Genomic DNA, 15,946 nt, shown 5'->3' with positions numbered 1-15,946 from the left:
TGGATTTGTTTTATCACAGTTCCTCCCGAGCCTTTGCCCCAACTTCCCTGCATGCTGCTTATACACTTATGGTTTGATTAAAGCAAAAATGGGGTAAACACCCACATCTTAGCCAGCTTTCTTTATGTTTTAGACCGGAGGGCTACCCTTAGGCTTAACAGATTTTATGAGGCATCTTCCATCCCGGTTGCCAGGCACCTCTCAGCTTCCCGTTTCCAATGGCAACTGCTGGGTGGTTTGATGAATAGTACTGGACATTCGGTCTGTCCTCATGTTACTCCAGATTGGATCTCAGTGCTCTGCTGACTAAATGCAAAGTTTTCTCTCCTCCCCCTCTCTGAAATACACATCCACCCTTCCTACCCAAGTCTTCAGCAGCTTTAGAAGTTGTGAAGTGAAAAGAGTATTGACAAACTGGGGCACTTTATGAAGCAATAATTACAAAGCTTGCCTCTCAAAATTGACCTTGATCCTATCAAGGCTATAGGCTCCTGTTTGAACACACTTGGGTTGAACATGAAAGCGTTGTGATGTGTGATGCTGTACCTCTCAAAAGAAGAGAGTGAGCCAGCAACGAGAAAGAGTCAGTGGAGGGAGTGCAAAATGAATGTGATGTCTAAATGCGAAGATGTTTGTGAGGAGGAGTGAGCTGTTCCTGTAATCCATGATGTCCTGTCATTCTGTTTACATGCCTACTCAATATGAGCGTTACTCAGCTGATAACGCTACATATGTGAGGTGTGAGAACGGAGGACTGTATTGCTCAGCTGGTTAAAGCACCAAGATGTGACAACTGTTAAAGCCTTATTCTGCAGAGGTGAGCGTGAACCCTGAGAGGAGTTTGGGTTGTAGGTCAAAGCATCAGGGAGCCTTAAACAGTGATAAATGAATGCAGCACATGGCCTGTGTCAGCCAATCTCTCCTAGAGCAACAGAGAAGGCAGAGCCAAGGCACTCCTTCATTCTGCTCCGGAGTCGACACCAAGCTCATTGAAATTCACAACCCGTCTCCTAACCGAGAGCACCTGGCAGGCGTGCGCACAGGAAAACTCACAACCTCACACAACCTCTTGCTGCTGCCTCAACCAGGGGGACTGGAAAGCCACTGTCTGTGCATTCCTAATCAGGGCAGCTGGGGCTGTGCTGACCTGTGGATGCATACATTTCTCGCAGTTCAGTAGCGATGCTGCTGGGTGGGAATCTTTGGAGTGAGCTGAGCTGAAACGAGAGCATCAGTTAGATGATGTGGTCTGCCATGTTTCCATTTGCTTGTTAATCTGTGTGTCCTGAATGTGTACGTTTTCCAGACCTCCACGTGGAGCCCCAGTCGGGCTCCTCCCTTTCTACCCAGGAACTGATGACCAGACTATGCTTCTTATTGGGAGAAGCAACGCCCGGCACTGCTAGCTCTCCTATGGAGGACAGGAGGGAAAAGAAGGTAGGGCAGCATATTGATTCACTGGTCCCGTATAAATAGGCAATAGTTTATGATTTTTTTTGCCATTACATTGCCGTCAAGAGCTTAGTTTCTTCTTTAAACATTTAAATATTACTTACTAAAGATTAGTTGATAGTTTTAACATTTAGTTGAGTGCAAGGAATGTTAAATACTGTGTGTGATTTGACCACTCAAATTCCCCGTTGGAAAAATGTATCAATATACATTTTGGAACATTATTATTTGTGTTGCTATGCTTCCACAGGGCTCCATTTCTATACTCAGTGCCCTTTCACTTAACCCCTCTGTATGTGCGTTACTATGTGCTTATGCCTCTCCATCTCTATGCCTTTGCTTTGCTCAGCCTTGGCCCATTTTCTCAGCCTCATTCCACCACCTGAGCTCCAGATTCAGTCAGTTTCACAGTGATAGTGATGCTCATATGAGGAATGTGGGTTGTCCTGGCTAAGATAGATGAGGCTCTGGTATAAAGGGAATAACAGTGAGCTGTTTCCACTCTACTGCCTTGTCTCCCAACAGTTTTTGTTGCCGAAATGTTGCATCAGTAATAAGGAGACCTGAAATGCATGTGACCAAACGATAAGGATAAGGAATATGAACTAACTACATTTTTTCTTAGAAAACATAAGTCTAAAATACTAAATACTATATATTAAAATATCTGTAACATGTATGTGAAAAAGCTGTTTTCCTCCTCTAAGAATAATGTAATGGAAAAACATCACACAATTTAACTTTAAACTTATTGCAGGGTAGGTTGCAATGTATTGTGTAGATGTTATTATGTGTACGCTATATATTTATTCTCTTTGCTTTTATAAAATGCGGACTTAGAGGCTGTTTATCAGTAGATGTGATACAGCTGAGATGTAGCCATGATGATAATTGCTTGAATAATCTCAGCTTTTTTTCAACCTTGTAGTTTTTTTTCCCACTGTGATGACTTATTGTGTTCAAAACCCCATTGCTTTACTGTAGAGCTCAGTGGCGGATTCAAGCCGTCGTAGGGGCAGGGGCGAAAATAAAAAGGGTGCCAGCTGCATGTGGTGGGCAACAACGCACAGCAAGTTTTCTACCATGTAGGGAAGTCATGTATTTTCTTGATTTTAAGGCTACCCTTGAGGGCAATGCATCACATTTTCTCTACTGGAAGGGCAGCCTAGAGAGCACTTTATCATGTTTTCTCCATTTAAAGCCACCCTAGAGGGCACTTTATCATGTGTTGTTTACCATAGGGGCATCCGTTTAAATTCTTTTGAACATGGGGCACCATGGTAAAACTTTACGTGCTATCCAAAACACACACACACACACACACACACACAAACTTGCATATATTGTGGTATAAGATGAGTAATTTAAACTCCTGTAGTACCCTCATTCTGATGCTGTAGGATGCTTCATACTTAAAATATATCCTGTCACCTGTGAAAAATGTTAACATTTCATTTCGTCTTTGTAAAATCAGTCCCATGTGGAATAGCAGAATGTGTGCACAGTGACTCTTACAGTACATTTTAAGTCTACAGGGAGTGATTTAGTTGAACACAGCCAGCCGTCCTTATGAAAAACTGTGAAAATGACAGCCAGGATGAAAATAACTGGAATTATCCTTTCATTTCCCATCTGCGTGCAGTGCACACACAAACATATTCAGTCACACAAAACAGCGTGCATGAAGGCAAACACTGTCATGCAGAGTGGAGTACTGTTAAAAAGGGTAGCAACTAAAACTGTTGATTTACTTTATAATAGAAGAATATCACCTAGGTATGTTTCTTTTCATTCTCCTTGCACAGTTGAGTTGATCAGGTTGAGTCTCTCCCTGTGATTCTCGATACATCTTAACTTTATGCCACTTTAACCTCCTTGATCATGTATCAATATCTTTCTGCTCTCCTTTTTTTCAGTGTGATACCTCTGCCCAGGGGGGGAGTCCCAGCTCCACTCTTACCTGCAGCACTGCCTCCCCCTGTTCAGAGAGCCCCTCTTCCACCCTGAGCACTAGTGCTGGAGGCCAGCCTTTTCCCCAGCCTTTATCCTTACCTTCACCCCACTGCAGCTCCAGCACCAGCCCCAGTGGAACCCTCTCCAACTCTGTACCCAGTTCTGCTCCTGGACCCATCACCAGGAGCAGCCCTGGGCCTCCTTCTCAAAGCCCCACCTCCACCCTGGGGAGCAAGGACAGTGGAATCATAGGTGAGAGTTGCTGCTGTGTATCTTTTGAAAATTCTGGCCATGTTTTCAAATCCACATTGTGTGAGTTTAGATTGTTTTTACACTAGGTGAAGCATGTCCAATACAAAAGTCCAGCCATGCATTGCTAGAAGTAAAAAAAAAAGTTATATTAACTCAATGTGGAGCCACTTACCTATGAGAAATCCCAAAAGTGTCACACCTTCCTACACGATGATAGTGTCCCTTAGTTTAAGGTCCATGTCTAATGTGTACCTCTACCCCACAACTAGTTTCTCTATGTCGCCTGTGCCACTTCAGCCTCAAGGCTTTAGCTCCCTCCTGTCAAAACTGGGACACTGCTGTCTTTGTTGCTTATGGGTCTGATTCTCCTAAAATAGGACATTGTTCTCCCTAAATAGAGTTTGTATTTATAGTTAAATACAAAAGTGCAAAGGGCACATCAAGTACAGTAAAACGTATTGTTGATTGATGAGCGTACGGCTGAGAAAACAGGTGTATTTTATTGTTGATTGAGTAAATAGGATTTGTTGAAGTGGAAGGCAATGCTTAGTTTTGGGTCTTTAGTCAATTTTAACTGATAAGAAAATGCAAGTAAGCAATTGCATGCCATATGTTCTTTAGAAGTATGAATAATTTTTTTGGCTGCCTCCGTTAACCCATTTTTTCTTGCGGCTCAGCAACCGTCACTAGTTCCTCTGAGAATGAAGAGCGCGGCGCCTCTAGTGAGGTTCTGACAAGGAATAAAGGCCCAGGGGGCGGTGCTGGTGTAATGGGCCATGCAAACGAGGACCGCCATCCCGGGCCAACAAGGGACAACCTGACCACCCAACCAGATGAGGCCTTACCTAGAACTGACATCATGGAGCCCAGGACTCCACCAGCACCGAAAAGACCCCTCCCACAGCACCACCTACACAGCACTTCCTCTCTTGTGATGCCCCGTCCAAATTCTGTGGCAGGTACGTTTAATTTTCACTTTCTTGCTGAGAGTTTGATGAGAAAATCACAACTCAGTAGGAGTTAGATTTTTAAGTGGTATGTGCCACCGGAAGTGGCATGTCCTTCACCGTAAGACGTAAAATATAACTTTTAACGTTAGATTTTACATAAAATATAGACGTAAAATATATAAAATAACACAAAAATATATAAAATAATGTAAAAATAGATGTAAAATATATAAAATAACATAAAAGAAACGGTTGGGTTTACGAAAAGAAGAACTGGGAAAGCAAACGTGACTCGCAGGAAACGAGCCCCGGTCTCTGGGGTGAAAGTCCTGTGTTTTTCCCTCAGACACATATTCTTCCTCTTACTTCTACGGCGTCAATTCACACACAATCGCAATTGGCATACGGAAGTACCGGAAGTACACGGCACTGGCACGTGCCACATGCCACTTAAAAATCGAACTCCCTCTCAAATCAATACCACTCTCATACCTGTTCATTCAATATGGAGCTGGAGCCAGTTGCCCGTTAGCTTAGCTTATCATAAAGACTGAAAACGGGGAGACAGCTAGCCTGGCTGGATCTGTCCAAAGGGAACAAAATCTGACTAGCAGCACCTCTAAAGCTCACTAATTAACGCGTTATATTTCCTGGAGGTTGCCAGTCAACCAGCGGAGAGTCCAGGACGTCACTGCTCCCAGCCACGAAATAGTCCGACACATAACCTCTTGTAAAACCACAGCATGCCGTTTTTACACTTTGATTTTTCTAATTTTTTGACATAATGTGTTGATTAGTGAGCTAGTGAGTGTGTTGCTAAAGATTCAGTTATTTTGTAGTTGAAGTAGGTTAATGAGAGGATGAATGTGACAGCTGTGACCCGGGTGATTAATTAATGGTATGAGAAATATTGACTGAATGGCAGATTGATTGAATTGATGCTTGACTTGACATTTTAAAACTATTCATCCGATACAGAGAATTTGCAAGATGTCTGTGATGCAGAACCTAACTTCATTTGCACCGTGTGTCAGTGCTCTACTTACCACTGAGGCTGGATGCACACAGTGAGCAGTACCAGTTAAATGTCCTGGGAGGCCTCCAGTTGTCATAAAAACCCCCCCTCTCCAGTCACGATCTTTGCTAGTGCACAAGGCTCTTTTTCTTTCTTAGATGTCAGTTCATTTGTGGTGGGAGCAAAAGAAGAGATTCCCTAAGGAGTGGATTCACAGTAACGCCTGCCAGTTTCTTCTGTCAGCTGGTGCTTTCATTTAGGCACCCTTGATGAAATTCAGAATAAAGATGAAGCGAGCCACATAGCATTGTAGCCACTCGAATATGACGCCTTGCTCCTATTCATGAAAGATTAGATCATAGAGTAACGGTGTACATGTAAATTATCATATACGTTAGGAGACTAGTATTCAAATTTCTCTTTAACTATTCCCGGATGGAAAATGTAGTTGTTATAGCAGCAATATTGTCAGGCAAAAAAAAACAGGCTACAGATAAGAATATACATAATGAATGGAGGTTTTATAAACATATGCTCCAGTACTCTAAATTTTAAGACTATCTTCGAAGATTTATGATGTATTATGTATAATGAAATTGTAGGTTTTACATTAGATAGTGTATGCAAAACAGCAACATTAACAGCAGCAGAACACGAACACAGAATGTGTTGATTACAAACTGGGCATATTCCATATAAATATATTGAATTGCAGATGATGAGGTTTAATTTTCCAATTAGTCAATGCATAATTTATAATCTAGACTAGATGGATGCCCCATCACCTTATGTTCCTCACTGTCTGTTCTCATTAACAGCCTCATAATCAGAATGGATCAAAGTAGCTCATGTTCTCAAAGTTTCCCGAGATAAATGCTGATTGTTGCAAGCACAGAAATACGAAAGGTAGTCCAAGACAGTTTGCAGAGTTAATAGCGGTTACCTGCTTCATCAGCCCCCTAATGTGCTGAGAATGGGGCCATATTGGCAGGAGCATTGTAGGCTACAGTATGATGGCTGTCGGCTGAAAGCACCCATTTTTTTTTATTTGTGAACAAGGCAGAGCTTCAGCCTCTGCCTATGCATCAACTACAAATATGATGTAAGTGGTGTCCATGCTTTCAGTATTTTTTCTGGTATTCAAATTAGCAAGAGTCTTTCACTAGAAGCCTAAGATGCAGCCTCTTAAAGGTCTTCATTATGTGACAAGTCAGTGCCACTGGCCTATAAGGGCACTGGAGAAATCTTTTTTTTTTTTTTTTTTTTTGATAATAAGACTATGCAGGAGACCCATCTTCAAATTCAAGTTAGAGGAGTACAGCTAGCCTGACTCTGTCCAAGGGTAACAGAATCCACCTACCAGCAGTAGCAGTAGCTTAATAATAACAACGTAATAATAAGAAAACAGACAGACATAAGAGTGATATTGATGTTTTCATCTAACTTACAGCCAGAAAGCGAATAAATGCATTTCCCAAAATGTTAAACTATTCCTTTACGGTTGAAAAGGTTGTGTGGAATCAGTGCTGGCTGGGTTGATCATAAGGGGCTGGTGCTATCAGGCATGCTGTAGGCTTTGGCCAGGGCTGCAGAGTTGACCTTTAAAGTGTTAAATGATCAACGGGGGTTGGAGGGTAATCAACCACACTGTCATCAGCAATGAACATAAAAGCAGGCAGTGAGCGTAGACCTGGTTGTGGTGGACAGGGACCCATCAGGCTGGACTGTCAAGGGTGGAGGGATGAGCTGTCCTGGTGTCCCTGCGTCAAACTGGCTGAAAACATGTTCAAAATCTTTCAATCTATCATTGGTCCACTCAGCCATTTGGCCTGGCTGTCTTTAGCTAGCGAGCTTTCTCATCCCACTCCACACCTCCTTCACACTGTTTTGCTGCAGACTGTTCTTCATCCCCTCACTGTGGATTTTCTTTCAATCCTCAGTTCTCCACTTTAGCTCTTGCTTGACAAGTACGGTCATTTCTTTCATGTACCCTGTCCTAAAAACCCTCGTCTACCTGTTGAAAAGGATGTAATGTGTTCAGTGTTCCAGGATTTATTATTTGCTCGTCCTTGATCTTTTTTCTTTTATTATAATTGCGGGGTTCACGCTGTAATTGATTTGTCTTGCAGCAGGTAGCCCCTCATTGTCCTCTGGGTACTTCACAGAGCAGGTTCCAAAAGCCCTGTAAATTATAATATGGCCTCAGTAGCTTAACACTACGCTCTCACTCTGCTGCTGCAGGATGATGGACACACGCAGGGAGGCAACAGAAAGGACAAAGAAAGGAAAAAAAAAGTGTTGAACGGATGAGAGGGAACTGTATGTACCACAGTATTGTGAAAAAGCAAGTTCAGTGTGTAATTCTCTCTGTTCTACATGAAAAAGAGGTAGTGACAGTCCAGTATTACACTATGTAGTAAACATGAATGTCAGTTAAGAAAGCATAAACACGTTTCGTGTTGTGTGGCTCACATCTGAGTGTGGAGTGATTTGTCATGACGAAGGATGCTGAAGGACGTTGCTGGCCAGCATCTTCAGGCTGTGACCGTAATTGCTGTTTTAAAGCTGTAAGATCAGAGATGTGTTGCAGCTCCCTCAGATGCTCTGACATTACCAATGACTGCATTTAACATGTACAGTATATGATTATAGTGTTGTGAGGTGAGGTCATCATCTGTCCAGGGCCTGGAATTTCTTGTCTACTGCCCGATTGACTGGACTATATGCTGTATTTTACAGATGAGTGCAAAGGGACTCAGGCCTTTTTTTAATCCCACTCTGGAGGAATTAGTGGCAGCAGTAAAGCCAGATTTTCAGATTTTACATATCATTTCTTTTAATGTTACAGCAATGAATGAATGAAATGGACCGGTCTGTGATTTCCTATTGAAAACAAACTTAAAATAACAATAGCTTTTCTATCTGACTCATTTTTTCTATGCAGCTTGAGTATTTTTTTTATTAGTATTACTATATATTTTAGTACAAATGTTATTTACAATTCCATCACCTAAATGTAGATGTATCCTGCATTAAACACAACCGAATAACATGAATAAGCAAACCTAAATATTCAGAAAATCAATATCATACAACCCAAAAAGCATACTTCCTGGTGCAGTGATTGTATGCCTAGAGTCATAAACAGCTGGGATTAGATTAGATTAAATTATCCATCATTTACAGAGAGAACGAGAATTTGGAACAGCCTAAGATTTAGACTAGAACAGAGGTTCTTAACCTTTTTTTTTGAGACAGATGAGCAGTCTAACCAAGAATGAAATGTTACTGTAGGAGCCTTAATGTGACGGTGCCTATGAATTAAACTACATTGAGGACAGAAAAATTTTAACATTCCCAAACATACTCACATGTTAGTTATTCTCTGGAGTTTGAATCATAACCATTTTTGTTGCATTTTAAATCCATCTCTGTTCCGTCTCCCAGGTAAATCCTGGCAACGATTAAATAAAGGCAAAACCTGCCAAAACAACAACAAAAATGTTAAAAGTAAGATGTTACTTCAGTTGTTCAGTTTTGTTGAAATGACTATACTTTACTTGGTATATGAGAAATCTTCTATGGACTGTTTTTAGACTGTTCAAGTGATAGAGTACTGACCTGAACTATGTAGAAATATGTTTGTAATATTTTGTCTACAACATATTAGAAACTGTTTACAATACAGGGCAATCAAATACAAAACCACCAGAAAATACAGACTCAAAAATGACAGTAGAGTGGAATCAACACCTCTCTGACATAGCGTCAACATTCCAAATTTGTAATGCATCGTAGATATGACAGGAGTGTTGTTGGATGGATTGCCTTTCAGTGTACAGGGCTTTCTGTTTTTTTGTCACTCTGTGTTTTGCTGCTTAATGATATGCTGTAATTGGAGGAATATATTATTAATTTTAGCAGAAGACCAAATGTAAGAACCAGCTGATTACACAAAGCCTATTTCATTATTCTCTACAGCAGCATGGACTAAAGGCTCTGGTAAATGTCTCGAGAACTGCAGAAAGCAAACCAGGCTGACCTGTAAACTCTGTAGTGTGAGTGGGTGGATGGATAGGGGAATGTGGGAGTAAAAAACTCTTTTTGTTTCTTGCCTTTTTGCACGAAATTTGGCTTTTATGTGTCTTATTTGGTCATTAGAAGAATGCGCGTAATCCCGTGATTGAGAGCTGATACATTTTTGCGTCACAGCCAGCGATGTGTTTCCAGCGATCGTCACAGATTTGCTGTCCTGACAGAATAAAACATTTGGTCAATTCAGACCCGTGTTAGCTTGAGATTACAGGGCGTTAGATGAGTTGGTTGCTTTTCTTCCCCACTCTCTTCACTCCTCAGGGTCATTGAGCATTGAGAGCAACAACTGTTGTCTCACGTCTCCATGGATACAATAATTGACTCAAGCAATGAATTTGACACTTGTGTGGTATGCATGTGTATCTTTGCACATTTCCTGCATCTCTCTCTCTCTCTCACACTCTCTATTCATTCCCCGCTCGCTCTCTTTTTGAAGCAACCAGCTCCACTCGACTGGAGGATTTGAGTTATCTGGACAACCACAGGGCTGCTGGACACAGGAGCTCCGTCCGCAAACACAACACAGCTGGACGCACAAATGATGACTCCAAAGGTATTTTGTGACTTACCCTCGGGGTGAGATCAGTGTGTAAATATGGGTTGGTGCAGAAACATCTGCAGACCTGTGTGGAACATGTACTCGCTTCCCCAAATGCCACTGCTTAAAATTGCATAGCCATTCCTAAATAGCTTTGACTGTTTCCTCTCACTCCATCCAGGGAGATTAGTGCCATTCAAACAAGCTGACATCATGCTAAAACCGCTGCTGTTTGAAGTCCCCGGCATCACCGCAGAGACACCTTTTGTTGGCCGGGATTGGCTCTTCACACGTCTGGAGGAGGTCCTGAGAAAAACGAGCAGCTGTGAGGGCCGCGGTGCTGTCATTGTGGGTAACGCAGGATCCGGCAAGACTGCTATCATCTGGCGGTTGGTGACGCTCAGCTGTCATGGCATGCACACGCCACAGGGAGGTCCCAGCATCCCTCGCAGCCCCAGCGCCTCCCCTAAATGTAATACTCCCATCTTCATTCCGAGCAGTGTAATTTGTTTTTGTGTGTATCTCAAAACATCAGTGAAAGAACACAGACGAACGCTATAAGTTGAATTGATACATTTTTCCAGTATGCTCCAGTAACGTCAGATTCGTGTCAGATGTTGGAGGAAAAATCACTTTTTGTGAAGAGTTGGTAACTGGGTCACACACTTTTCTTTCAAGTTCTCCCCTGAGGTTTCTCTGCTGATTGCAGTTGTGTAAGGGGACTGCGATTGTTTTGTTTTTTTCCTTATCGTGACTGGCACTGGAACAAACAGTCCCACAACAAATTTTGCATGTTACACAATGAATGCATGTTGCATGCTGTTAATATTGTTTTCAACTTAAACGTGACACACTTGGAGTTATGAATAAGAACGACCAAAAATACAGATTTTTGTAAATCATCGTCTCTCAGCCTTTTCCTAAAATAGTGTTAATAAAAATAAAGGGAGCCATGCATTTTGTTTTACATCATTGCTCCATTCATTGATATATTTATGTTGTCATTTTGATTTAAATTTAACAGAGGGTATAGGTGTGAGGTGTGCAGGAATCCAGACGTGTCATTCTGCACTCTTTGAAACAAACACTCTTGCTGACATCTTATGTGGTTTTGCTTAATGCCGTATAGTCTTGCTTACAGATGCACTAATTAGCCGCAACAATTTCATTGTCATTCTACTTTACTCCTTCCACTCCTGTGCTTACACCAGAGACTTCATGTAACAGGTATAAATGGCAGCTTTGCGTTTGTTGTTGTTGCCTTGCGCTGTGTTCAGGTGGAGATAAGCAGGGAAAAGCCGCCTCCAAACCAGCTGATTCCCAGCCCAACCAGAGTGCTGTTGCAGGAACAAGTGATGCAGCACAGAGGAAGGAGGTTGTCAGATGCCTAGCTGCCAAGGTACCTCAAAACACACATGCACACACACGTTTGTATTTCTATACATGTGAAGACCCTCAATTACAACTCTGAAAGCAGTAGTTTGGCATTTTGGTAAAAGCGTATTTGGTTTCTTGTGGAGAGTCAGATGAGAGGATCAATACCTCTCTCGTGTCTGTACCCTAAATATGAAGCTTAGGCCAGGAGATGGTTTGCTTCTCTCAAAATCTGTCTACCAACCCCAATACAGTTCAGTAATTATCACGTTTTATCTTGTTTATTTAATCTGTATAGTAACCAAGGTGTAATAACTTAAATTGCCAATGTTCCAGACTATTTCTCAGCCAGGAGCAGTTGACCGGCAACTACCAGAGACTCAAGGACGTTAATGCTCGCTGGTAGCCTGGCTCCGCCCTCCTACGTACTTCCGCTCAATTTTCATTTCCCTTCAGTACTCCGTCTGGGTTTGCGGTATATTCGCGGGTTTTCTCCGGTCAAATTTTTACCGGTCCAATCAGCAAACAGAGGGAGCGGATGAGAACGATGACGTCGAGGCCGTGCGCATCGTTTGAGTTGTAGTTCCCTAATGGCGGTGGAGAAAGATGCGAGCGAAGCCATTCGGTCCGTTGTGGCAACGCTGCTGAATATCCAGAAGTTAAAGCCCAAGCAAGAACAATCTTTGCTGAGTTTTGTTGGTGGCCATGATGTTATGGTCCTCCTCCCACCTGGGTTGTTTCTTGCCTTTTTGCACAAAATTTGGCTTTTATGTGTCTTATTTGGTCATTAGAAGAATGCGTGTAATCCCGTGATTGAGAGCTGATACATTTTTGCGTCACAGCCAGCGATGTGTTTCCAGCGATCGTCACAGATTTGCTGTCCTGACAGAATAAAACATTTGGTCCATTCAGACCCGTGTTAGCTTGAGATTACAGGGCGTTAGATCAGTTGGTTGCTTTTCTTCCCCACTCTCTTCACTCTTCAGGGTCATTGAGCACAAGAACAATCTTTGCTGAGTTTTGTTGGTGGCCATGATGTTGTGGTCCTCCTCCCACCTGGGTTCGGGAAAAGTTTGATTTTCCAGCTCGCTCCGTTAGTGGTGAAAGAGTTGGCTAAGGCGAACGCTAGCGATGCTAAGCCGACATCACGACCAAACTAGAGGATGGATACCCGACCCGAGCCCGACGGGACCTGACGGGCCGGGCCGGGTTCGGACAGATATTTAGAAATGATGTTCGGGTTCGGGTCGGGCTCGGTCACATCAGCGCGATAAGGCATTGAACATTTTAAATTTAAAACAGCTTATTATGTAGGTAGCCAATGGGCCTGTTTCACTTTGATGCCACGGTTTGTTTTTGTGATTAAAATAAATTTAAAATATTACCCTAACATCCGTCTTCCTGTGTGCGGACATTTGTTTATGTAGTTGTGACAACAAAACACGTGCATATTAGTGTGTCATTAGTATGAGAAAAAAATGAGATTTTAACTGTGTCAGGCTCGGGTCGGGCTCGGACGTAAATATCTTAATGCCTGTCGGGCTCAGGTCAGGACGCGGGCCGGGCTCAGACAGAAAAATGCGGCCCGATCCGCACTCTTAACCAAACGTTAGCAATAGTTATGGCAGGTCCAGAGTGGCTCAGGGCAGATCCAATAGTTTTAAACTTCAACAGAGTACCCGCCTTCAAGGAAGTTAACACTTGTCAATGGAGAGTGAAGCTTTAGCTTCATGTTTTAATGAACAGATATGAGAGTGGTATCGATCTTCACATCTAATTCTACACAAGAATGCAAATAAGTGTATTTCCCAAAATGTCTACTATTAAATGTAACTATTCCTTTAACCATCAGAACTACATGCTTTACCGCACCCCTGACTCTTAACTTAAACCTAACTTTAATGTTTAACCCAGAACCAAATCTTTACCACCAACAGCCTTTTTATAGTACTGACCAAAATGTCCTTAATTAAAATTTTTAAAAAAACTCAGATTGGTCCTCACAAAGATACAAGAGTACATACACACATACGTATTTACACAACACACTTCTGTATGGTTCTTGTTATTTATGATGTTGCTGACTTACCTGCAGTTATAACATACAAATGAAGAAACTATTAAGACATTATTGGAGTGCTTCTAGATTTAGCTTCTAGTTATAGATGTATTTTTCCTGCACCAAATTTGAAAGCACGGTAATATAATTCAACATCATAAACAGTGCTGTACTGTAGGGAGCTAGGCTTGTTACGAGCCTTCACAAAACACTGAAGAGGGATCAATTCAAAGAGATAAACACACATCAGCATTGTTACCGTTTAAAGAGCTATGGGGCTGCACATTTGTGAAAATTTGAATGTCATAGTTTTCTCCTCTCTTGTTGAGCACATGTAGAACATGCTGCTGATTGCATCACATAGATGACATGGAAGCTTCTATATTTACTAACTTGGCCTCAATAAGAGTTTCCATGGGAACTAGTCAGACTACTTGTGATGGTGAAGATGTTTGCTCAAAAGTAAATCATTGATAATGTTCTACATGGACCACTCGTGAGCAAGAGAGGGACCTATCTAAGCCCTGTTAGTGAATACTTTTGCAATTTTTAATGCAAAATTGCACTTGAAGTTTACAGATAACTAATATCCCCCAGCAAGACAGTTGTCATTTATCTCAATGTTTTATTATTTTTTGCTTTTGTGCAGTATGAGTCCTGTATTGCACAAATCACCCTTTTTAGTAGTGATATGTTTCATTTCTCAGACTCTTGTTTACTATGCAACTTGCAACTATTTAGTGAATGTGTTATATATACTCTGCAGTAATATGTTGAATGAAGCTCTCGTTGTTGAGTTTCATGAAACTATGTTATCACTCAGCTACCCCTATGATTTCTGCAAATAGAGAGAGATTGTTTTTTGACTTTTTTCTTGGGATATGAACAGAAAATCCGCTGTGAACAGTTACAAACAGCATCTGAATTTGTGCAGTAATATTTGTCCCCCCATGTTCATCAGATTGAGGCTTTTTCTTCCGTATCAAAGTAATTCAGGTGGTTGTTGTCTGTACAGTGCGAACAGAAACGGATTTAGCCAAAGCAGCATGACTTCTCATGATTCAGTAAACAAATAGGCTATAGGCTAAAAACACAGAGGTGTAAATAGTTTTATGTTCAATATTCAGACATTCCACGAGGTTTACCTCATAGTACGATGTTAAAGCCTGAAGTCAATTTCATTTTTATAGCCCAATATCACAAATCACAAATTTGCCTCAAGGGGAAATGCATGGCACAGTGCGTGACTGTCAACAGTCAACGAAAACTGACTGAAGTGTCAAAAGTGTATGCAAAATAGTCAAGAGAGCTTTTCAGATTTTTCTCAATTGCTTTCTCTTTTTTCATAGACACTTCAGACCAACTTTTTTTAATGAAAAATCATGCATTATGGCCCAACGAACGCAATTTTGACTTTTCCCACTATTAAAATGTCCTGATCTATACATTTCCACCCGGACCATTAAAAGCTACACAGCTATATTTTAGACTAGTTTTTATTGTGAAATTAAATGGATACAGACAGCAGCTTTGCGTTTTCAGTGTTTCACCTGCCTCTTTCTTCTGTCAGGTGGTAGCCTACCATTTCTGCCAGGCTGACAACACCTACACCTGCCTGGTACCAGAGTTTGTGCACAGTGTCGCCGCCCTGTTGGCCAGAGCGCCACAGCTCGCCCCGTACAGGGAGCTGCTGGTACAAGAGCCTCACCTACAAAACACACTCAGCCTGCGATCCTGCGTTCAAGACCCCATTGCTGCCTTCCGAAAGGGCATCCTAGAGCCCATGGCCAGCCTGCGCAAGGGTATTGAAGTCTACATACACACACACACACACACACACACACACACACACACACACACACACACACACACACACACACACACACACACACACACACTTTAAGACAAATGTAATATTCAAGTTTAAATTAAAGTTTTTAAAATTTTAAAATAGTATCAGTTTTAAGGTGGAAAACTGTCTGCTTCCCTCACCATGCAATTAGGGAGCCTACTGCCATCTCCTGTGTGAAATAGCCTATTAATGACTCAATGATGGGCCCATAGATTATTTCCTTAGTTGAGGTCAACGATTTGAAACAGTGTAGAGTGTGAAACAGATGTTAGGTCATTTACATTTGGACACGATGAGTGTTATTTTTGCCCTGGTGAATCATCAGCATCCCACCGGATTTCAAGGTCTCAAAATACTGTGGCGAGGCTGTGAATGTTACGGGAGTATTAGCCCCCTCAGTTTCTCA

General features: G+C 41.8%; 1 protein-coding gene across 3 annotated transcripts in view; it reads left to right on the top strand.

Moving 5' to 3' along the window:
* Nucleotides 1-15,946, top strand: part of LOC114554034 (protein TANC1) — a 36,879-nt gene that overhangs the window by 5,601 nt on the left and 15,332 nt on the right. For all 3 annotated transcript variants that reach the window (XM_028575604.1, XM_028575587.1, XM_028575595.1), the window contains exons 6-12: nt 1,307-1,437; nt 3,369-3,657; nt 4,335-4,616; nt 10,154-10,270; nt 10,437-10,727; nt 11,533-11,654; nt 15,259-15,490. In XM_028575604.1, the coding sequence (XP_028431405.1) occupies nt 1,307-1,437; nt 3,369-3,657; nt 4,335-4,616; nt 10,154-10,270; nt 10,437-10,727; nt 11,533-11,654; nt 15,259-15,490 (1,464 nt within the window). The remainder of the gene's footprint in view (nt 1-1,306; nt 1,438-3,368; nt 3,658-4,334; nt 4,617-10,153; nt 10,271-10,436; nt 10,728-11,532; nt 11,655-15,258; nt 15,491-15,946) is intronic.

Source organism: Perca flavescens, chromosome 1 (genome assembly GCF_004354835.1).
Source record: "Perca flavescens isolate YP-PL-M2 chromosome 1, PFLA_1.0, whole genome shotgun sequence".
Classification (NCBI taxonomy): Eukaryota; Metazoa; Chordata; class Actinopteri; order Perciformes; family Percidae; genus Perca; species Perca flavescens.
This window is presented reverse-complemented; position numbering and strand designations above follow the sequence as displayed.